Source organism: Epinephelus lanceolatus, chromosome 2, assembly GCF_041903045.1.
Source record: "Epinephelus lanceolatus isolate andai-2023 chromosome 2, ASM4190304v1, whole genome shotgun sequence".
In the NCBI taxonomy this organism is placed as follows: Eukaryota; Metazoa; Chordata; class Actinopteri; order Perciformes; family Serranidae; genus Epinephelus; species Epinephelus lanceolatus.
This window is the reverse complement of record NC_135735.1, coordinates 175924-200503: the sequence shown is the minus strand read 5'-3', so window position 1 is coordinate 200503 and position 24580 is coordinate 175924. Positions and strand designations below refer to the sequence as shown.

The 24580-nt window shown below is 46.8% G+C and overlaps 1 protein-coding gene across 8 annotated transcripts in view; it reads left to right on the top strand.

Annotated features, from left to right (window-relative positions):
* The window catches only part of vps13c (vacuolar protein sorting 13 homolog C), a 126343-nt gene that overhangs the window by 76924 nt on the left and 24839 nt on the right, over positions 1 to 24580 (top strand). For 5 of the 8 annotated variants that reach the window (XM_078172938.1, XM_078172930.1, XM_078172936.1 and 2 more), the window contains 28 exons: positions 68 to 215; positions 951 to 1089; positions 1216 to 1337; positions 1789 to 1955; positions 3714 to 3970; positions 5371 to 5597; positions 5848 to 5940; positions 6730 to 6963; positions 7064 to 7195; positions 8295 to 8384; positions 8548 to 8703; positions 11366 to 11630; positions 12210 to 12370; positions 12458 to 12579; positions 12920 to 13217; positions 13399 to 13788; positions 13882 to 13986; positions 14320 to 14475; positions 14718 to 14843; positions 14933 to 15066; positions 16506 to 16632; positions 17206 to 17441; positions 19092 to 19236; positions 19377 to 19517; positions 20508 to 20589; positions 23182 to 23266; positions 23944 to 24055; positions 24134 to 24247. In XM_078172938.1, coding sequence (XP_078029064.1) covers positions 68 to 215; positions 951 to 1089; positions 1216 to 1337; positions 1789 to 1955; positions 3714 to 3970; positions 5371 to 5597; positions 5848 to 5940; positions 6730 to 6963; positions 7064 to 7195; positions 8295 to 8384; positions 8548 to 8703; positions 11366 to 11630; positions 12210 to 12370; positions 12458 to 12579; positions 12920 to 13217; positions 13399 to 13788; positions 13882 to 13986; positions 14320 to 14475; positions 14718 to 14843; positions 14933 to 15066; positions 16506 to 16632; positions 17206 to 17441; positions 19092 to 19236; positions 19377 to 19517; positions 20508 to 20589; positions 23182 to 23266; positions 23944 to 24055; positions 24134 to 24247 — 4564 coding nt within the window. The remainder of the gene's footprint in view (positions 1 to 67; positions 216 to 950; positions 1090 to 1215; positions 1338 to 1788; positions 1956 to 3713; positions 3971 to 5370; positions 5598 to 5847; positions 5941 to 6729; positions 6964 to 7063; positions 7196 to 8294; positions 8385 to 8547; positions 8704 to 11365; positions 11631 to 12209; positions 12371 to 12457; positions 12580 to 12919; positions 13218 to 13398; positions 13789 to 13881; positions 13987 to 14319; positions 14476 to 14717; positions 14844 to 14932; positions 15067 to 16505; positions 16633 to 17205; positions 17442 to 19091; positions 19237 to 19376; positions 19518 to 20507; positions 20590 to 23181; positions 23267 to 23943; positions 24056 to 24133; positions 24248 to 24580) is intronic. The other 3 variants (XM_078172939.1, XM_078172940.1, XM_078172942.1) reach the window with 1 other exon arrangement.

The window sequence follows — 24580 nt, the reverse complement described above, 5'->3', positions numbered from 1 at the left end:
AATGTTCCCGTGGTCACTTTATAAACAAACCACTTGTGATGTCACTCAGTCTGTTGTTGTCTGTCAGGACCTGTATGGATCCAGCGACTGGTCGACCCACGATGGAGCTGCTGGAACCAGTAAACCTGCACCTGAACATCAAGAGGAACCTGGCAGCTTCCTGGTACAAGAAGATGGTCGCTGTGGAGATCGATGGAGATCTGAAGCCCATGAAGGTAGGAGGAGTAGGAGTAGGAGTAAGAGGAGGAGGAGGAGGAGAGGAAGAGGAGGAGGAGGAAAAGGAGGAGCAGGAGCAGATATTATAACACACCTTCTGTTAGCGTATATAGGGTCCTTGATTGATAAGAGACCTGAGTTAAAGCCTCTCTGTTTGTAACTCCTCTGTTCTTGTTTCTGTAACCAGTCGTCGTGTCCTCCAGCGAAGGTACAGTTTGTTCTGTGTTAGATCTGCAGCTGTAGTTGGTGACAGTTTCCTGCTCTGCCATCTTTATGTAACAGGTTTATTTGTGTCAGACCGAGTCTCGTCTCTGAAACTTCAGATTGCTGTGATTAATTAAGGCTGATTAAATGTTTTTTTCATTGTGTTTGTGATTAGAGATAGAACCCTCCACGACCACCACCACCACCGCCACCCTGTGATCTGTGATCATGTACACAGATGTCCACTCAGGTGGCGTCCAGATTTCTGACATCAGTGTAAAATAATTCGGCCCAGTCTGATAAACCTGCAGAGATCACTGAGCTGTGTCACTGCAAATCAGATCATTGTTGTTACAGACACAAGTGATCACAGAGGAAGTTAGAGCCGTAGCTACAGGCTAGGCTAGCAGTTTCCCCTGCTTTCTGTCTTTATGCTAAGCTAGGCTAACCAGAGATGTGTAGTGGAACCTGTGCACAGAAACAGGACGGTTCCACTCAGACGTCACATCTGGAGGTGTTTGTGTCTGCAGGTGGAGCTGAGTCAGGATGACTTGAAGGTGCTGCTGAGGATCCTGATGGAGAACCTTGGAGAGGCTGGCGGTCTGGAGCCCAGCACCCCCAGACAAGAGGCCGGAGTTCAGCTCCGAGCAGCAGGAGGCCCCCCTACAGGTCTCTACATGTTCATACAGAATTACATCCACCTTCACAGAGGGTCACTCTGTGATCAGCAGGTCTGAGGTCAGGTCTCTGGTGTCAGTGGTTTCAGCTCTCTTGATCCGTGTGTTCTGAGTTCAGGTGATGTCGGGAAAGCAGCTGTAAGCAGCGATGAAGAGGAGGACAAAGCTCTGGAGACCCTGAAGTTTAATTTCAGCATTGAGTCTCTCAGTCTGGTTCTGTACGGCAGTGACTTCAAACAGGTCAGTCTTACTCCTGGATGTGGGTTCTCTCAGTGTTCTCGGAGGTTCTGTCTGTGGTTCCTTATGATCTACCAAGAATCCATCAAAGGCTGATGGAGCAGTTGGTCCAGGATCAGCTGGTCTGTGATCAGTTGGTCCAGGATCAGCTGGTGCAGGATCAGCTGGTTCAGGATCAACAGGTTTTGGATCAGCTGGTGCAGGATCAGCTGGTTCAGGATCAGCAGGTTTTGGATAAGCTGGTGCAGGATCAGCTGGTTCAGTATCAGCTGGTTTTGGATCAGCTGGTTCAGGATCATCCGGTTTGGGATCAGCTGGTTCAGGATCAGCTGGTGCAGGATCAGCTGGTCTGTGATCAGTTGATCCAGGATCAGTTGGTCCTTGATCAGTTGGTCCAGGATCAGCTCTCTGGTTGCTGGATTTTGTGTCTGATGGAGGTTTGTGGTCCCTGCAGCCATCAGACCTGCAGCACCAGGAAAACCTCAGACTGGGAGAGTTTGCCCTCCACCTGTTGAAGGCTTCAGGGCGGATCTGGACCAATGGCAGCATGGAGGTGACCACAGTGCTGGGCGCCTGCACGCTGGACGACCTGAGGACGGGCATGGAGAGGGTGACGTCACGGTAACAGTCACATGATCTCTGGTTTCTCTCACCAGTGTTCGGACGGACGCTGAAGAAGAAGAAAGAAACTATTCTTCTACAGCTGGATGTTGGGCTGCGGTCAAAAAGTCCCTCCTATCGTCTTTTCCTAACCACTTTTCCTTGACCTCAATGGAAAATGTCACAAGGTCAAGGGAAGATGTGAGGGAGAATTCATAAAGACTTAGGAAAAGACAACTGCGGTGCTGAGAGAATCCGACTGCACTTACACTGGGCTACGTAGTGATGCGACGGCGGATATTATTGACGTGGGTCTGCTGTGGTGAAACTACAGTGTTCTGAAGATGGACTACAAAAAGCGCGTCTTAGATAATGCGCCCCGTACGTTCTCATCGTGTTGATTCATGCAGGAAATATAAACGTAGACAACACGGCAAAAGATATTATTTAATTACTAAGGTCGGAATTGAATTAAAAAAAGGAGTATAGGCTGCCAGCCACAAACTGAAACAAAAAAAATTTAAAAGAGGGCACTGAGTTTGCAAACCTAAGTAGTAAAATTAATTAATGATATTACTGAAGACCGTAAATGTGCACAGCGTCTCTCTTTATGGGGAAACGTGCTTATTGTTTCTGCGGGGTGGGGGGTGGGGTGGGGTGCTCGCTGCAGGTATTTAATAACCTCAGGCAGATATCTGTTAACGTTACAGTCTTTGGTATTTTTGTTATGATCCTTCCACTGTAGCTCTGCAGGGAAACACTGTACAGGGGAATACAAAGTGGGAAGCAGTAACTTCATTGATTATTTAAATCTCCAGATACGCCAAGTATATGCACATTTACACACGAGGCACAGCAACATTACTTCATTGATTATCTATCTATTTTTTAGATTCAGTTTTATTTATATAGTGCCAAATCACAACAAAAGTCATCTCAGGGCACTTTACGCACGAAAATCGGAAAATTAAAATAATGCATTGTATATTCGTATATTTGTTTATCCTGTTACACAGCAAGTTAAACAAAGCTGTGAACGGAGGGTACACCAATAGTAGCGAAACGTTCATAGTTCGCGTCTAAGTTTAACATAATGTTGAAAATTCAAAACATATAGCATATGAACAAGTTATGGCCTGAGATGTATAATGCTTCATACAACGGTAACTTACATGGTGATCTCCTTCCTTTCTTAGTCATGTTGATCTTTTTCTTTCCTAATCATTTGAGTTTGTGAATGGTGCGTCGCTTGGTCACTTTAAATATTGCCACCGCAAGGACTTGTGGGACGGAATAATCTCCTTTCCTTTCGTAAAGGATGGTCCAGTGTACCCTATGCTAAAGGAGATTAGAGAGGAAGCATTGAAGCACCTTTCCTTGAAATTTAGAGAATTCGACCAGCTCTTATCATGACTGCCACCATGGCTGCCACTTACTTCCAGGTCATTTCACTCAGTTAGGAACCTTCCTAAGCAAAAAGACTGTTTGACCGCAGCCTCCGTCTGACTCCAGACTGGTGCCTGTGCTGCCCCCTAGTGGTTCCTCCACCATCTGCTGATGAGAACACAGGAAGTTTTACTGCAGCGGACAGGACCCACTGCAGTAAAACTTGTTTTAACCCTCACAAACACTTTAACAATGTCGTTTGATGTTTGATCTGTGACTGTTTACTGTGACACAAATATCAGGAGGTTTCTATGTGACACCTGTGAACCTGTGGCTGTTTAATCAAACTAATGATGTGCTGACTCACCTGAACTCCACCTGTTGTAACGGCAGGATGGTCGGCCGCAGAGATGAGGACAGCCCTGAGGCCATGATCGATGTGACGTATCGACAGAGCGCCGCAGAGCGGGAGGTGGTAGCTGTTCTGCAGAAACTCTACCTCTGTGCCAGCGTGGAGTTTCTGATGGCCGTGGCAGATTTCTTTCTGCAGGCTCTGCCGCAGAGTTCAACCACGACCACTGCCGGTGCCACACAGAGTGACAGGCTGCCGCTGAGACAGACCACTGAGCCACGAGCCGACAACAAGACCGGTGAGAACGACAGGTCGAAACCCCTGAGGTCAAATAAAGTCAAGGAGGCGTCACGTTTTCAGGTTGTCTGTAGGTAGGGTTGGGATCTGGATCCGGTTCTTTTTTGGAACCGGGTCCAAAGTTCCGGTTCCGGAACCGGTTCCATACATATGGCGTAACAGTTCCTGCAAACGGTTCCTAGATTGTAAAAAAACCAACCAACAAAAAAAAAACAAAAACCGTCACGTGCATTTCCATTAGAGTGCGGCACGGGCCGCATATTTCTGTCCGAACCCCACCGAGCCCGACATTATCCAATCACTAAAGCACTGAGTTTGTGTCACACAGTTGTCATGGTTACAGGCTATTTAACAGGCCGGGTGTGCACCGTGGGTGCTCAGCGGAGAGTGAGACCTCCGTGTTTGAGACGTGAGCGGGCGACGGGAGGTCCGATGCTTCCAGCGAGGGGAGAGGGGGAAATATAACAAAATAAGATAAAATAGGAGACACCTGTCTCCCTCTTTTATTTTCAGCGTTTAATCAAGGCGGAGGCGGGCGGCGGAGGGTCCGACGCTTCCAGTGAGGGGAGAGGGAGAAATATAACAAAATAAGATAAAATAGGAGACACCTGTCTCCCTCTTTTATTTTCAGCGTTTAATCAAGGCGGAGGCGGGCGGCGGAGGGTCCGACGCTTCCAGCGAGGGGAGAGGTAGAAACAAACAGCCAATGTGTGTCTGTGCGTGTTCTGTTCAGGTGTTGTCACGTAAATAACAGTGCCCAAGCATGAATGCATAAGTATTTTTTATTACATTGTTGTGGTTAATTTTAATAGTGTTACTGTAGAAATCAGAGAATCACTTTTTGTTGTTATATATTCTCAGGGAGATGATACAAGCTCTAAATCTGAAATACACACCACACACAAATGTGTATTTTCATCTAATTGTACTGTGCAACAGTTAGAAGAAAGTTTTTGTATTTGTATGATTGCATTTGTGTTTATTATATACTTGTTTAAGTATAGCAAGTATAATGAATATAATGTAGGAATCGGTAAGAGGAATCGGTAAGGATTCGGACCGTTAAGGAGGAATCGGTAAGGAATCGGAATCGTTAAAATCCTAACGAGTCCCAACCCTATCTGTCAGTGTCATTTTCGTTAACACGATATCTCAAGAACACCTCGAGAGAATTTCTTTAAATGTGGCACAAACATCCACATGGACTGAGGAATAAACTGAATATAAGTTAGTGGTCAAAGGTCAAATGTCAGCTTGACCTTCGACCTTGAACTTGGCTCGGCGAGGTGTCTAGGTCCCTTCCTGTTGGCGCCCCGCCTGACAACATCATGAAGTCTTAGAACTGCTCATACAGACAGAAACCAGAGCAGGAAGTGAACTGTGTTTGTCTCCTGTCTGCAGCCTCGGCGGTCAGGACTCGTCTGCGGGCGGTGGTGGTGGATCCGGAGGTGGTGTTTGTGGCCAGTCTGATGAAGGCTGACGCCCCCGCCCTTGTAGCCTCGTTTCAGTGTGACTTCACGCTGCAGGCGGAGGAGGACGGTACCCAGAACATGAGAGCCAACCTGAGGGAGCTGAAAGTCCTCGCCTGCCCCTTCATCCGAAACAAGGAGGACAAGGCAGTCACCGCTGTAAGATCACATGACCACATGAGCAGCTCACACAATGTTTGAAATGTTCTAGATCTTATCATCAAACCAACAACACTCGTCCGTCCGTCAGTACTGTCTGACTTCCTGTCTGTCGCTCTCAGCTCAGAGCTCATTGGTTCCTGCTGAAGATGTAAATCTGTCATCAGCAGTTTTTAACAGACGTTAGTCAGACAGGAGGAAACATTGTGTTTGTTGGGACTGATTTCATCAGTATGTCTCTGTCCAACAGGTGCTGAGACCCTGCTCTGTTGCCTTGGAAACCAAAACCCACCCTAACCAACCACTGAGCGGCATTGTGACGGTGGAGGAAGTCATCGTCAAGGTACAGTCAGAGATATTGAATAAAGCGAGATACCCCACTCAGCTCACTTCCTGATTCAGTGACGTCAGCGCCACGCCCCCGTAGGAGACTTGCAGCAGCTCTGAATGTATTGTCGTCAATGAGGAAAATGAACGTGGTCACAATTTATGGTCAATTCTTTTGCCCAATAGTCACTAAAGTAAATATTGGGTTCGTTTTCCACAAGCCACACATCTTACCAACATTCTGACACTAAAGCTGCATTTTTCATCCGCACAGATCAAGAGAAAATTAACTTTGTTTGAGCCCTGTCCGTCTCAGAAAACAAGTTCTCGCGAGATCTTGTGATCTTGATAAACAGGCGGTAAAATCACAGTTAGCTTACAAACAGTTATTTACCGCTAGTAAAAATTAAAAATGCCCAAGCTTTGTGCAGCAATAGGCTGCAATAATAGGAAGAATGTATTTTCATTCCACCTGCTTCTTGATCCGCATACACAGACATCTACAGAGCCTCTGTTTAACACAAGGTGGTGGGGTTGAGGGAGAACAGGCTCTGATTGGAGGGAGAGCTAACCACGCCCACTTAGGAGACAGGAAGTAACCGTTTTCATAACATTGGATAAGCCTACAGTGGGGTATCTCCTTTATCCAATATCTCTGGTACGGTCATTAATTACAATAATGTCCGAACCACACCTCCACCAAAGAGTCTGCCTGCCTGCTTGCCTGCCTGCCTGTCTGTCTCTGATGTGTCCACAGTGACCTCATCATCATCATCTTCATCAGAAGTGTGTCTTTGTCCCACAGATCTCTCCGTTCATCCTCAACACAGTGATGACCATAACAGCCGCTATGACGGCGAAGCAGCATGATGAGCAGAGTTTGGATCTGCAGACGGATGTCAGTGACCTCTGGTCGGTCATGAACATCTACAGCTGTAACTACTGGTTCCTGGGAGTTGACCAGGCCACTGAGGTCACAGAGAGCTTCAGAGAGCAGGACGGGCACAACGAGGGTGAGAGCTTCACCGCAGAGGTCAAGGTACGACCTTCCAGCGCCTCCCAAAAAAAATCTGATTCTGAAACTTTACAAAGACATGATCCAATCTGTTTCCTGTTGACGAGGTGTGGTCACCCTACAGGTGGTCCAGGTGACTCTGGAGTCCGGTTTGGGTCATCGGACCGTCCCTCTGCTGCTGGCCGAGTCCTCCTTCAGCGGATCAGCCAAAAATTGGTCATCTCTGCTGCAGCTGAGAGCCGACATGACGCTGGAGGTGAGAACTGAACCTGAACCTGAAACTGAAATTGAACCTGAACCTGAACCGGTCCATCACGCCCGATAACATTAAAATCAGTTCCCTGCAGGGATTTCTTTACACTCCATAGATCTGTAACTATGGAATAAGTCTGTTGGAAACCATGTATATAGGATCAGGATCGTTCTGGAGAAACACCTGAAACTCATCTTCACATCTCCTGACCACTTTAACAACACTCGTCACATTCACCCGTTTACACGCTGGTGTTTGAGACTGCGATTTAGGTAGGGCTGACCCAAAAAATTTGAAAATTCGAAGCTTCATTCGATGGCACGGGATTCGATTGTGAAAAAAAAAAGAATATTCATCCTTTTTTTTCTTCCGTTTTTTGGGGGACCTTGAACGCAACACCATCTCTGACAAGGAAATAGAAAGCCCGACGTGCAATGAATGGAGACCTATTATCCTGCTTGAACACAGACAACTAAATTCTTTCAACAATGTGACTCAAAATAATGATGAAATAGATTTTACTGATGTAAAATAATATGCTCATGGTGACATTTTCCACCGGTCCGCTGCACTCTGAGTCTGGTGTCAGTGACACATGCTGCTCTAATTCGCGCATCTGTCTGCTTGCGCTGTGCGCATCCCATTTGAAACAACTTCAGAAAGTACTGAGTTTGAAATGACAGCGTGATGCATTAACTTCATCAAGGCAATGGGAGCGGATAAAAAGTAGAAATATAAAGATACAGAGGGAATGATAAATAACGGCCCTTTTATGATGTAGTCTGTTTGAAGTGAAGCTGGTAGCCTCTGCAGCTGTGGTGAGTAAAAGCCACTATTTTTAAATTTTCTTACTTTAAGTGAATGTCAGTTTTTCCAGTATCGTGCAGCCCTAGTTTGTCCAAGGATACTTGACTTGTGGACTGGAGGAGATGGGGATCAAACCGCTGATCTCCCAATAGGTGAACAACCTTTTAGGTTGAGTGTAGTGAAACTGACGCACAACAGGATGGATGAGTGATGGGCTGCTGCTGCTGCTGCTGCAGAAACAAACATGAAGATGTTTTATGTCTGATGAATGTTGACCACTGTTGTGTGTCTGCAGGTGAACTACTTCAATGAGATCCAGGCAGTGTGGGAGCCTTTGATCGAACGAGTCGACAGTGGCAGACGCAGGTGGAACCTGGAGCTCGAGGTCAATCACACATAAACACTGAAACCATCACCACACACTGACAAGTACACATTATATGACTTCACCTCAAGGTGTCTGTCAATGCAGAACTGTTTATAAAGGATGTCTCTGCTCAGTTCTCCCCCCTCCCAGTCTTTAAATGTTGATATCCTCATCCGTGCAGATGAAGAACAACCCAGTCCAGGACAAGAGTCCAGTTCACGGAGATGACTTCGTGATCCTACCTGAACCTCGAACAGCCGTCAACATCTGCTCCAAAGACACCATGAACATCACCGTCTCCCATTGTAGCCTCAACGTGTTGAACAACCTCGCCAAGGTACGACACATCCTCTATAACCTCACCTAGATACAACACATCCTCTGTCACCTCACCGAGATACATCACATCCTCTGTAACCTCACCAAGATACATCACATCCTCTTTAACCTCACCAAGATACATCACATCCTCTTTAACCTCACCAAGATACATCACATTCTCTTTAACCTCACCAAGATACATCACATCCTCTTTAACCTCACCAAGATACATCACATCCTCTTTAACCTCACCAAGATACATCACATCCTCTATAACCTCACCAAGATACATCACATTCTCTTTAACCTCACCAAGATACATCACATCCTCTTTAACCTCACCAAGATACATCACATTCTCTTTAACCTCACCAAGATACATCACATTCTCTGTAACCTCACCAAGATACATCACATTCTCTTTAACCTCACCAAGATACATCACATTCTCTTTAACCTCACCAAGATACATCACATTCTCTTTAACCTCACCAAGATACATCACATTCTCTGTAACCTCACCAAGATACATCACATTCTCTTTAACCTCACCAAGATACAAAACATCCTCTGTAACCTCACCAAGATACATCACATTCTCTTTAACCTCACCAAGATACAACACATCCTCTGTAACCTCACCAAGATACATCACATTCTCTGTAACCTCACCAAGATACAAAACATCCTCTGTAACCTCACCAAGATACAAAACATCCTCCATAACCTCACCAAGATACATCACATTCTCTATAACCTCACCAAGATACATCACATCCTCTATAACCTCACCAAGATACATCACATTCTCTTTAACCTCACCAAGATACATCACATTCTCTGTAACCTCACCAAGATACATCACATCCTCTATAACCTCACCAAGATACATCACATTCTCTTTAACCTCACCAAGATACATCACATTCTCTGTAACCTCACCAAGATACATCACATCCTCTATAACCTCACCAAGATACATCACATTCTCTGTAACCTCACCAAGATACATCACATTCTCTGTAACCTCATCAAGATACAACACATCCTCTGTAACCTCACCAAGATACATCACATTCTCTACAACCTCACCAAGATACATCACATCCTCTATAACCTCACCAAGATACATCACATCCTCTGTAACCTCACCAAGATACATCACATTCTCTGTAACCTCACCAAGATACATCACATCCTCTGTAACCTCACCAAGATAATCACATTGTCTGTAACCTCACCAAGATATAAAACATCCTCTATAACCTCACCAAGATACATCACATTCTCTGTAACCTCACCAAGATACATCACATCCTCTGTAACCTCACCAAGATACATCACATTCTCTACAACCTCACCAAGATACAACACATCCTCTATAACCTCACCAAGATATATCACATCCTCTATAACCTCACCAAGATACAACACATCCTCTATAACCTCACCAAGATACATCACATCCTCTGTAACCTCACTAAGATACAAAACATCCTCTGTAACCTCACCAAGATACAAAACATCCTCCATAACCTCACCAAGATACATCACATTCTCTATAACCTCACCAAGATACATCACATCCTCTATAACCTCACCAAGATACATCACATTCTCTGTAACCTCACCAAGATACATCACATCCTCTATAACCTCACCAAGATACATCACATCCTCTGTAACCTCACCAAGATACATCACATCCTCTATAACCTCACCAAGATACATCACATTCTCTGTAACCTCACCAAGATACATCACATTCTCTGTAACCTCACCAAGATACATCACATTGTCTGTAACCTCACCAAGATACATCACATTCTCTACAACCTCACCAAGATACATCACATTCTCTGTAACCTCACCAAGATACATCACATTCTCTACAACCTCACCAAGATACATCACATCCTCTGTAACCTCACCAAGATAATCACATTGTCTGTAACCTCACCAAGATACAAAACATCCTCTATAACCTCACCAAGATACAAAACATCCTCTGTAACCTCACCAAGATACATCACATTCTCTGTAACCTCACCAAGATACATCACATCCTCTATAACCTCACCAAGATACATCACATCCTCTTTAACCTCACCAAGATACATCACATTCTCTTTAACCTCACCAAGATACATCACATTCTCTTTAACCTCACCAAGATACATCACATCCTCTTTAACCTCACCAAGATAATCACATTGTCTGTAACCTCACCAAGATACAAAACATCCTCTATAACCTCACCAAGATACAAAACATCCTCTGTAACCTCACCAAGATACATCACATTCTCTGTAACCTCACCAAGATACATCACATCCTCTATAACCTCACCAAGATACAAAACATCCTCTGTAACCTCACCAAGATACATCACATCCTCTATAACCTCACCAAGATACATCACATTCTCTTTAACCTCACCAAGATACATCACATTCTCTTTAACCTCACCAAGATACATCACATCCTCTTTAACCTCACCAAGATACAACACATCCTCTATAACCTCACCAAGATACATCACATTCTCTTTAACCTCACCAAGATACATCACATCCTCTACAACCTCACCAAGATACAACACATTTTAATACTATAACTCTATAACCTCAGTTTTTGGCGAACCTAACAGTAAGTTGTGTTTGCTGTGTTTTGATCAGGCGTTCTCAGAGGGCACAGCCTCCACCTTTGACTACTCTCTGAAGGAGAAGGCCCCCTTCACCATCAGAAACTCTCTGGGGATTCCACTCATCGTGCAGCACAGCGCCAACCTTAGGGCGGTGGGTTCGTCAGCGCAGGGAAAACTTCATGAGCTGTCAGTGGATCAGAGCATGGACCTGGAGCACTCCATGTTCGAACCGTCGTCACGTGGCAAACTGTCGGCTCTGCAGCGCCAGGAGAGCTGCTTGTTCAACCTCACCATCGGTCAGAGCGCCTCGCTGTCACCACAGTCACATTCTGTTGTTTCAACATTCACACCAACACTCATTAGTGTCTGCTACAGGTGTGAGAAACAGACTGCAGCAGCATCAGGTTCAGCTGGTGTCACACAAATGGAGCTCAGAGGCACCTGACAGTGTTTATCGTGCTGTTTGGTATCAGGCTGAAACTTAATCACACATGTCCTGTCAGCCAGTGTGTTAGCACTGACAGTTTAACACAGAGTAGTTGAAGGTCATCAGACGCTCAGTCTGCGCGACGTTTGGGGGGTGTTGATTATGGAGGTCAGGAGAACCTGTAGAGGAGTCGCGCCTTCCAGTCAGCTGAGGCTCAGGAGGTAAAGCTGGGTTGATGGTTCGATCCCTGACTCCTCTTTTCCACAATTTAAAGTGTCTTTGAGCAGGACACAGATGTCCTGATGTCTGTCCAGCACCTTGTGTGGTCGCCTGCTCATGAATGAATGAATGAATGAGAGGAAAGATTATAAAACACACAGTCACATTAAATAAAACTGGAGACTTGTGAGTGAAGACCAAAAATGCTGATGTGTTTCTGAACCCTCAGTTCCCTCCGGATACAGCGAGATCTCCAACATCGCTGTCGACAAACCTGGTCGTCGTCTTTACAACATCCGTGGTCCGATGCTGCAGGAGGCAGTTTCTGTGCTGCTGCAGATCGATGCTGCCGAGGGCAACAAGGTCATCACTGTCCGCTCGCCGCTGCAGGTCTGAATCTAAAACACAGAGACTTCTGAACATGTTGACGAGCCAGCAGTGGTGAGGATCCTTGTTTCTAACTGTTTGTGTTTTCAGATAAAGAATCACTTCTCGGTGCCGTTCACCATCCTGAAGTACTGTCCCACGTCTAGGAGCCTGCAGAGCATCGGACAGGCTGAACCAGAGACAGAGTTTCACATCGCCTTGGAAACGTACAGGTAGCTTCACACCGCCGTGCTCAGGGGCCAGAATTCGCATCAGCACCAGCGATGGGGTGTGTCTGTCTCTTATCTCAGTCGGTGTTTGTTGGTTTGTGATAATCGTCCTGCAGAACTGTAGAGTCAATGTCAGGACAAGAAAACATAAACGGAGAATGTTTTATATCCTGTTTGAGGAGTTGATATCAGGAACTAAATGTTTTGGCTGAAAGGGAGCGACGAGTCTCAGCCATCTGACACTCTGTACTTATTATAGTTCAGCAAACAGAGGAGATTCTGGTTATTCAGGTCTTGGTAGTTCAGAAGTTGTTGACTGTAGTTTCTTCTCTGTCCTCCCCAGATGTCAGCTGTTTGTGCGTCCGGCGGGTCCTCTGGAAGGTCAGTACGGCCCTTCATCCACCTGCGTGGCGTGGAAGGAGCAGGTGCACCGTAGCTCAGAGGTGCATTCAGTGCTGCAGTGTCCAGCGACCGACAGCAGTCTGCTGCCGCTGATGGTCAGCACGCTGGCTGTCCCTGACAACCTGCGACACATTGCAAGTCATGGAGAGGAGGACTGGGACCCAGCCTACATCATCCACCTCCACCCTGTGGCCACGCTACGAAACTTGCTGCCGTACACCGTCCGCCACATGATGGAGGTAAAACAGGCAGAAAGACAAATGGTGGAGGGTGTTTGAATAGGTCAGAGATTTTATCAGTATCATGTGAAGCACAACAGACCAGTCAGATTTAAAATGATTAAAAGATCTGATTCACTGAAGACATTGTCAGAAAGTGAGACCCTCAGATAATCTGGTCTGGTCTGATCTGGTCTTTCAGAGCTCAGCAGACTCCTATGAGCTTCAGGAAGGCAGCACATCGGACCTCCTGAATGCTCGTGTCTCAGGTGAGATCGTGTCACTGGTGCTGATGAGGTATCAGGGCCGCGACTGGCACGGACACATTCGTATCGAACAGGAAATGCCTGAGTTCTTGGCTGTGTGTCTCACCTGTGACTCGGACACCAACATGACGGTGGATGTGAGCATTCACGTGACGAGGACAAGGAGCCGCCTGCTGCTGTCACTCTTCAGCCCATACTGGATCATCAACAAGACTTCTCGAGTGCTGCAGTACAGAGCCGAAGACATCAGCGTCAAACACCCGGCTGACTTCAGAGACATCATCCTGTTCTCCTTCAGGAAGAAGAACCTGTTCAGCAAAAGCAAGGTGAGAATAACACCTGCTGCCAGAGTCCCGACCTCCGTCTGAAGAGACAGACATGTCTGTCTGATGTTTGATTGTTCTGATTGTTTGTTGCAGCTCCAGCTGTGTGTCTCCACCAGTTCCTGGTCGGATGCATTCTCTCTGGACACTGTGGGAAGTTACGGCTGCGTTCGCTGTCCCGCCAACAACATGGACTTCCTGGTAACTAAAAACTCTTCAGTACAAAAATTAAAACGCAGGATGGTCAGGAGATAAACACGAGATATCCGACTGTATCCGGTCACATTCTCCAGTTTACAGGTCGACACGCTGTTCTGATATTCTGACCCACAATCCTCTGCACAGCAGCGTCACATCGACTGAGTCGCAGACAGATACTGTTTATTACTGTATATCTTTATGGATGCTTTTCCACTTTGTTTTTACCTTTATGGCCCAAACATGAATCTGACTGATGTGAAGAACAGATAACAGGAGCTTGGTTCTCTGCTGTTTCACTCTGGCGTCCTCAGTCCTCTGTGTCTGTGTGTCCAGGTGGGCATCAGTATCCAGATGAGCAGTTTTAACCTGACCAGGATCGTCACCATGAGTCCGTTCTACACGCTGGTTAACAAGTCTTCATATGAGCTGGAGGTTGGAGAAGTCACCGGTCAGACCTCCACCAAGTGGCACTACATCTCCTCCACCGAGGTGAATGTGATGTCTGTTCGTTTGTCCCAGAGACAGTTGGTGTCACTGAATGAGTCCACGACTCCAGACACCTGCGGACGCTCTCTGTTTGTGTCGCAGCCACAGCGGTCTCCTTAGGTCGTCTTAGAGCTGCTGATCTGTTCTCCTTCTGTTGTTTTTGAACTGTAGCTGTTCTTCTGTTGCTGTTGATCTGTTCTTCTTCTGTTGTTTTTGTTGATCTGTAGCTGTTGTTGTTATTGCAGTGTCTCCCTCTGTGGCCTGAGAATGGTTCAGGGAAGTTGTGCGTCCGTGTTGTCGGATCAGAATCCACCTCTAAGTTCTTCTTCTTTAACCGTCAGGACAACGGCACCCTGCTGAGCCTCGACATGGTCAGTGTCTCTACTGGACCAATCACAGCTCATGTTACTCTGACACTGTCGCACGTTCCACCGTTGTTTACATGTGTGTGTTTTTTCAGTGCGGCGGGATCATTGTAGACGTCAACATCTCTGATCTGTCGACTGTCATCAGCTTCAGTGATTATTATGAAGGAGCAGCTCCGGCCCTGCTGCTCAACCACACGCCTTGGGTCACCATCAGCTACAGGCAGCGGTCAGCACACACACACACAAACACACACACGCACACACACACACAAACACACACACAGAGTGCAGCAGGTCGTACGTCCTCATCAGATCTATAAACGGTCACTGTGTCCTGTTGGCACATCCCCTCCTGAATGTGTCTGGAAATCATCCACCAGCAGGATCCCGATCCGATGACCTCATCACCTGAACGTCCTCCTCTTATCCTGACGAAGCCCTAGCTCAACGCTGACCACGCCTCCACTGCACCAGACTTCCTGTCACATATTCTGTTTGTGGCTTTCATGAACAGAATCGTTCATGAAAGCCACAAACAGAATATGTGACAGGAAGTCTGGTGGAGAACACTTCTGATCATAAAAGACTGAAGGACTAATGGTGATGGTACCCCAAAACTCCCACAGTCCCCCTCAGGACATTGTCACAAACCTTCTGCAGGTCCGCAGCTGCCTCAGTGACCTCTGACTCTGTGGACGAGGTGTTGCTCAGGTTCAGTTTATCCGTCAGTCAGGTCCGAGTTCTCCTCTCTGCTGAGAATAGCCTGGACTGAACCGAAATGTTCGGAGGTTTGTCAGAACCTCTTTGAGGCTGGCTAAAAGTCCATCTGTTTTGCTTTAGAGACCACAGAAGAAGAAGATTTCCGTCCTCCTGACCTTTTGACCCTGCTGCTCCAGAAGTCTCCTGGACAAACCGAGTCTGAACCAAGCACCCAGCAGGTTCTTTGGTTGCCACCGCGACAGCTGCACCATGTCCCAAACCTTCTCTTGATGCAGGAACTCTTCCTGTTGAGGAAGGAGCTGAAGACCTTTGAAGACGACACTCAGCCAGATGATCCCAGTTCAAACATCTGATCCAGCGCACCACCAGGTGGTGATCAGCTGACAGCTGCGCTGATCTCTGTACCCAGGATTCTCTGCAGTCTCCGACCAGAGACCTGAAGACCGGCGGGTTCAAGGACCTGCTGTCTGGTGCAGTGAGGTGGAAATTATCCCCTTCAACACACAACTTCATCAACAACACACAGAGGACATCTGAGGAGGAAGCAAAAGGAAAAGTCCTGATGTGTCACTGCTAGGGCTGGGTATCGTTCAAAGATTTTCAATGTCGATACCGATACCTTCACTTTGATACCGGTTCTGGAACAATACTTTTTTCGATATCAATTTTATAAAATAAATTGTACCAAAGAGAGCTGTGTCCGCATACTTGGTGTAAAGTCAAACACGTTCTCGGTGGGTGTTGGCCTCCGCCAAGGTTGTCCCCTGTCACCAATCCTGTTTGTGACCTACATGGACAGGATTTCGATGTTATTGTTAAAGTCCAGCATCACAATTCAGAATCTGCCTGAGCGGACTTTCGACGTCGCTCAATCTTCGGACCCTCACAGCTGATTTATGACAGTTTAATAAAAACCTAACGACCCTCTGTCTGTCTCCTCCTCAGCGGCTCGCAGGTGGTTCACCAGTTGAAACCCAATGAGGCTCGGCGGTTTGTGTGGGACGACCCAGCAGGAAACCGAACGCTCAGCTGGAGCTGCATGGAACACTCTGGAGAGCTGGATCTGCTGAAGGTGACACTAAAGGGTTAACTCTGTCCTTTATGCTAACGTCACACTGATAATTATGATGTGTCCAGAATTTAAACTTATTTTCAGTTCGTATTTTCCTCTGATGATCCACAAAATTTAATTTAACTCCAGCAGAGAAGTTTCTGAATGTGTTCTCTCTCCTATGATATCAGCACAGACTGACAGGGCAGGAGCAGCATTAACTGATATTAAACAGTTAGCTAACATTAGCCCACAGAGCACCATAAGTGTCCCGGTGATAAAGCAGCGTTCTTTTTTATTTGATGATGTTTGTGAAACTTCAGTTGTGAATAAATCACGAGGTTCCTGAAACACGAGTGTGTAGCCCTCGTCAGAGAAATCACCACAGCAGAGACACTTTCACAGTATTAGGCAACATGTCACGTCTTTTTACATAAATGCCAGCGTTGACGACTACCCATGATTTATCAAGGTCTGAAGGGTTGTCCCATTTCTGAGGGGTGAGGCGACACTCAGAACAGGGCGTGGGGTAAAAATAACAAATAAGACTTGGCCTCAGAGTCTGAACGTCTGAACCTGTGGTCTCTGGTGCAGGATGAGGTGGGTCAGTTCTCCTACGACAGCCTGTCTCAGGTTCACTGGGTTTCCTTCCTGGACGGACGCCAGCGGGTGATGCTGTTCACCGAGGACGTTGCCGTGGTGACGAAAGCCCGGCAGGCTGAAGAGCTCGAACAGTTCCAACAGGAAGTGAAGGTGTCGCTGCAAAACCTCGGACTGTCACTGATCAACAACGCCAGCCGCCAAGAGATCTCTTACATTGGTATCACCAGGTAAACAAATCAGCAGGTAAACACATCACCAGGGCCCTTTTTCAGAGAGCAGGATCAACAAACTCTGAGCCTGATCCTGATCTCTGAGTTGACTGAGCCTGAGCTGAGAAACTCTGAGTTTTTGGTTCCAGAACAGCTGATCAGAATCAGTTCAATCAATTCTGAGTATGTTCAGCCAGAGGGGCGCATGTTCACGGCAAGCACTGAAAGACGTGCAGATAACAAAAAATAAATAAATTTCTTCCGTCAGCTGCAGCTAAACATCGTGAGTGATGTGATGTCATGTGATGAGGTCATGTGTCTAACATACAGAAACATGTTTCTATCTTAACAGTGTTCATATATTTAAATATAAGTTATTCAGCTGTAATGTGATGGAGCCCAAACACACTGGGCACAAACTCAACATCAAACACACAGATATTAAACAGACTGGTAAAAGTTTTGTTTCTACTGACTTCATTCTGTCAATATTAGGCTGAGGTTCATTTAACTGCTGTGAAATGACTTCATGTAATCTCCTTTATTCTCACATGGAGCTATTATGGGATGTTGAGTCCCATCAATGAGCCAGTTACACCGCGGAGTCTTTGAATATATGAAAAGTATTCATGAATCACTGCATCATGTGTCCACGTAGATTCATTTCTCATCAACACTGACAAACCTGCAGTTCTTTTTTTAAACATTATTTTTGGGCTTTTGTTGCCTTTAATGTCAGGACAGCATAACGTTATGGGGAGAGAGGGAACGACATGTAGCACAGGACAGCAGGCTGGGTTTGAACCCGCGGCCGCTGCGTCTGATCACGGGGCGTCCGCTCCATCCACTGAGCCACCGATGCTCCGTGGTAATTACTTTAATAATGGATTGTGATTTATGTCCAGGGAAAACCACAACAAGGGTCCAAAGTCTTTTCAGAGCCAGAGACACTTTTCTTACGGGCCGACAAACCGCTGTCTCTCTGATGTGTTCAGTGTCTCTGATGTTATAAAGAAAAGAATCAAAGGACAATGCATAAAATGTGCTGTGATGATAATGTAAATCAAGGATGTGTAATATGTGATATATGTGGGTGGAACAGATTGTTAGATAAATGTGTCTGTGTCATCGTCTTACCCAAACATTGGAGTCTCTGCTCTCAAATAACGCAGCGCATCTATGCCAGTGAATCGACCATGGTGGATGAATGATTCAGTTGAATTCGACTCCAAGACGATCCTCACCCAGCTGTCAATTCGATTGAGACTGGCCAATAGGAACATGGCATTATTTTCGCAGTGAAAGCAAAATCCTGACATGAGCAAAGAGTTAGGTTTTGAGAGAGAGAAGAAAAATGTTTTGAGAGAGATATTTTACAGCAGGTGGTGCACAATAAGGTAGACTGGTATTTGTGTTTGTGCCACAGCTCAGGTGTGTTTGTGCCACAGCTCAGGTGTGTTTGTGCCACAGCTCAGGTGTATTTGTGTCACAGCTCAGGTGTGTTTGTGCCACAGCTCAGGTGTATTTGTGTCACAGCTCAGGTGTGTTTGTGTCACAGCTCAGGTGTGTTTGTGCCACAGCTCAGGTGTGTTTGTGCCACAGCTCAGGTGTGTTTGTGTCACAGCTCAGGTGTATTTGTGTCACAGCTCAGGTGTGTTTGTGTCACAGCTCAGGTGTGGTTTGGGAGATGAAGCCAAAGAACCGGTGGAAGCCATTCAGTCAGAAGAACATTAACCTGCTGGAGAAAACGTACCAGAGTCAGCTGAGCGGGAAGAACGAGGGTGGCTGGGTCAGACTGGAGACCAACCTGGAGGTCAACACACACACACACACACACACACACACACACACACACACCACACCACACCACACCACACCACACACAACACACACACTTACACACAGACCTGTCCAATGAGCTGACTGAGAGTGTGTGATGTCACTGGTGGTCAGGTGAACCTCAGCGGAGCCAACATGATGATGCGTCAGCCATTTTCCTGCCCGGTCAGAAGGAATTTCCTGTCGGGGATCCAGGTGGAGTTCAAACAGTCGCTGCACCAGCGCAGCCTGAGGGCACAGCTGCACTGGCTGCAGGTACACACACCTGAACACACACACCTGGACAAACACACACATGGACACACAACTGAACACACACCTTGACACACACACCTGAAAACACACTGGGACACACACACCTGAACAGGTGTGGGGGGGGCAGGGGGCGCAGTAACAGGTACAGGTCAATCAATTTTATTTATAAAGCCCAATATCACAAATCACAATTTGCCTCACAGGGCTTTACAGCATACGACATCCCTCTGTCCTTATGACCCTCACAGCTGATCAGGAAAAACTCCCCAAAAAAACCCTTTAACAGGGAAAAAACGGTAGAAACCTCAGGAAGAGCAACTGAGGAGGGATCCCTCTTCCAGGACGGACAGACGTGCAATAGATGTCGTACAGAACAGATCAGCATAATAAATTAACAGTAATCCATATGACACAATGAGACAGAGAGAGAGACAGAGAGACAGAGACAGAGAGAGACAGAGAGAGAGAGAGAGAGAGATGCAGGTAATGACAGTAGGTTACAACAACATTATTGAAAGTAATAATATTATAGTTATAGTTCTGGCTACTGTGGTACAATATGTTGAAAGTATGTATTAATTTTAACTAGTGCTGTCTCAAGTAACACAGGTAAAACAGTAAAAACAGCAGTTTATTAAGGAACATATTATTTTTGTTCTGTATGTTTAATTTTCACCTGAGCAGGTGATCTGCTGTATCCTCAGAACGTGTGTCGTTCACACCTGTGTCAGGACAGGTAGATCAATCAGAGGGTGTGGTCATAAATCTGATCTGATTCTCACCAGTGACATGAGTGTCGGTTTTAAAAAATATTGAACTGCTTCCAGATGAGTTAATGAACAGTGTGGCGCATTCACTGCCCTCTGACGGTGTGGTGTTGTTAATAAATCAAGAGAAATTTATTTGAATGGCGTCTGAACAGTCCGCTCTCTGAGCTCGTCACGTTTCTATTGTTCCTACATGTGTGACTGGCGTGGTCTTTCCGTACAGGTGGATAACCAGTTGCCGGGCGCCATCTTTCCCATCGTCTTCCATCCTGTTCCTCCTCCCAAATCCATTGCTCTGGACTCAGGTGGGTCCTCCTTAACCTGTCCAGTGTGGACACTCCGTCTGTCCTCTGCCTGTCCTCATACAACAGCACATATGACCCTGAACACATCGTCAGCACCATGTTAACGCAACACAGACCTGAACACATCATCAGCACCCTGTTAACACAACACAGATCCTGAACACATTATCAGCACCGTGTTTACACGGCACAGACCCTGAACACATCATCAGCACCCTGTTAACACGGCACAGACCCTGAACACATTATCAGCACCGTGTTTACACGGCACAGACCCTGAACACATCATCAGCACCCTGTTAACACGGCACAGACCCTGAACACATCATCAGCACCGTGTTAACGCAACACAGACCTGAACACATCATCAGCACCCTGTTAACACGACGCAGACCCTGAACACATCATCAGCACCCTGTTAACACGGCACATACCCTGAACACATCATCAGCACCGTTAACACAACACAGACCCTGAACACATCATTAGCACCGTGTTAACACGACACAGACCCTGAACACATCATCAGCACCCTGTTAACACGGCACAGACCCTGAACACATCATCAGCACCCTGTTAACACGGCACAGACCCTGAACACATCATCAGCACCCTGTTAACACAACACAGACCCTGAACACATCATCAGCACCGTGTTAACCCAACACAGACCCTGAACACATCATCAGCACCGTTAACACGACACAGACCCTGAACACATCATCAGCACCGTGTTAACACGGCACAGATCCTGAACATATCATCAGCACCGTTAACACAACACAGACCCTGAACACATCATCAGCACCGCGTTAACACGGCACAGACCCTGAACACATCATCAGCACCGTGTTAACCCGACACAGACCCTGAACACATCATCAGCACCGTGTTAACCAGACACAGACCCTGAACACATCATCAGCACCGTGTTAACACGACACAGACCCTGAACACATCATCAGCACCCTGTTAACACGACGCAGACCCTGAACACATCATCAGCACCCTGTTAACACGGCACAGACCCTGAACACATCATCAGCACTGTGTTAACCCAACACAGACCCTGAACACATCATCAGCACCGTGTTAACACGGCACATACCCTGAACACATCATCAGCACCGTTAACACAACACAGACCCTGAACACATCATTAGCACCGTGTTAACACGACACAGACCCTGAACACATCATCAGCACCCTGTTAACACGGCACAGACCCTGAACACATCATCAGCACCCTGTTAACACGGCACAGACCCTGAACACATCATCAGCACCCTGTTAACACAACACAGACCCTGAACACATCATCAGCACCGTGTTAACCCAACACAGACCCTGAACACATCATCAGCACCGTTAACACGACACAGACCCTGAACACATCATCAGCACCGTGTTAACACGGCACAGATCCTGAACACATCATCAGCACCGTTAACACAACACAGACCCTGAACACATCATCAGCACCGCGTTAACACGGCACAGACCCTGAACACATCATCAGCACCGTGTTAACCCGACACAGACCCTGAACACATCATCAGCACCGTGTTAACCAGACACAGACCCTGAACACATCATCAGCACCGTGTTAACACGACACAGACCCTGAACACATCATCAGCACCCTGTTAACACGGCACAGACCCTGAACACATCATCAGCACCCTGTTAACACGGCACAGACCCTGAACACATCATCAGCACCGTGTTAACACAACACAGACCCTGAACACATCATCAGCACCCTGTTAACACGGCACAGACCCTGAACACATCATCAGCACCCTGTTAACACGGCACAGACCCTGAACACATCATCAGCACCGTGTTAACACAACACAGACCCTGAACATATCATCAGCACCGTGTTAACCCAACACAGACCCTGAACACATCATCAGCACCCTGTTAACACAGCACAGACCCTGAACACATCATCAGCACCCTGTTAACACGGCACAGACCCTGAACACATCATCAGCACCGTGTTAACACAACACAGACCCTGAACACATCATAAGCACCGTGTTAACACAACACAGACCCTGAACACATCATCAGCACCCTGTTAACACGGCACAGACCCTGAACACATCATCAGCACCGTGTTAACACAACACAGACCCTGAACACATCATCAGCACCCTGTTAACACAGCACAGACCCTGAACACATCATCAGCACCGTGTTAACCCAACACAGACCCTGAACACATCATAAGCACCGTGTTAACACAACACAGACCCTGAACACATCATCAGCACCCTGTTAACACGGCACAGACCCTGAACACATCATCAGCACCGTGTTAACACAACACAGACCCTGAACACATCATCAGCACCGTGTTAACAGACTCTGACTCAGTGATTCACATTTACATCCATAAATGTTGAGGAACAAACAGGAAGTGACGAATATCAGCTACAACACACATGAAAGTATTTAATGATTCGTACAGTAGATGAACTGACGGATCATCATCATCATCATCATCAGGGTTCACAGAACATGTTTAATTATATGAGATATTTATGTTTGATCTGTTGTGATGAGCCGACACTCTAACTTCAGTTTTCGCCTCCAAAGAACCAAAGCCGTTTATCGACGTGTCCATCATCACCAGATTCAACCAGCACAGCAATGTGATGCAGTTCAAGTGAGTCCTGACCTTCCTCTCCTCCTGACCATCCTCCCCTCCTGACCTTCCTCTCCTCCTGACCATCCTTCCCTCCTGTCCTTCCTCTCTTTCTGACCTTCCTCTCCTCCTGACCTGCCTCAAGTTCTGACCTTCCTCTCCTCCTGACCTTCCCCTCGTCCTGACCTTCCTCTCCTCCTGACCTTCCCCTCGTCCTGACCTTCCTCTCCTCCTGACCTTCCTCTTGTCCTGACCTTCCCCTTGACTTGACCTTCCTCTCCTCCTGACCTTCCACCCCTGTTGACCTTCCTCTCCTCATGACCTTACCCTCGTCTTGACCTTCCTCCCCTCCTGACCTTCCCCTCGTCTTGACCTTCCTCTCCTCCTGACCTCCCTCCCCTCCTGACCTTCCCCTGGTCTTGACCTACCTCTGCTCCTGTCATTCCCCTCGTCCTGACCTTCCTCTCCTCCTGACCTTCCCCTCGTCCCAACCTTCCTGTCCTCCTGACTTTCCCCTCGTCCTGACCTTCCTCTGCTCCTGACCTTCCTCTCCTCCTGACCTTCCTCTCGTCTTGACCTTCCTCTGCTCCTGACCTTCCTCTTGTCCTGACAGATCTCCCCTTTTGACCTGAGTATGACCTCTGTTATGATGCTGTATGTGTCATGTGACTGATTGCCGGTGTTCGTGTGCACTTCAGGTACTTCATGGCTCTGGTTCAGGAGATGGCGGTGAAGATTGATCAGGGTTTCCTGGGAGCCATCTTGGCTTTGTTCACACCTGCTACTGACCCTCAGGCCGACAGACAGAAGGTAGGGCGATGCTGCAAGTTTAACTCTGCTAACCCTTCTGCACACATAAGGTTAATGTCCGCCATGTTTGTGCTTCAGTCTCAGCTGCTAGAGAGAGATCTGCAGCTGCTGCAGACGGAGCTGATGGAGGCGTCGCTCACCGATACGTCAGGACTCAGCTTCTTCGAACATTTCCACATCTCACCCATCAAGGTGACAAGACGTTCAGTGTTCACACTTCTCCTGTAAATCTTATAACTGTTCCCTCACTGTCCAACCTGTCGGAGTTTCATAGTTTTCGTTTATACTCCGAACGCTGAACTCAACCCTGAACTGAGGTGACTACCTATATCGATTATTGATATATTTTATATCTCAGCTCCATCTCAGTCTGTCTCTGTTTTTATATTTCATATCTCAGCTCCATCTCAGTCTGTCTCTTTTTATATTTTATATCTCAGCTCCATCTCAGTCTGTCAGTTTTTATATTTTATATCTCAGCTCCATCTCAGTCTGTCAGTTTTTATATTTTATATCTCAGCTCCA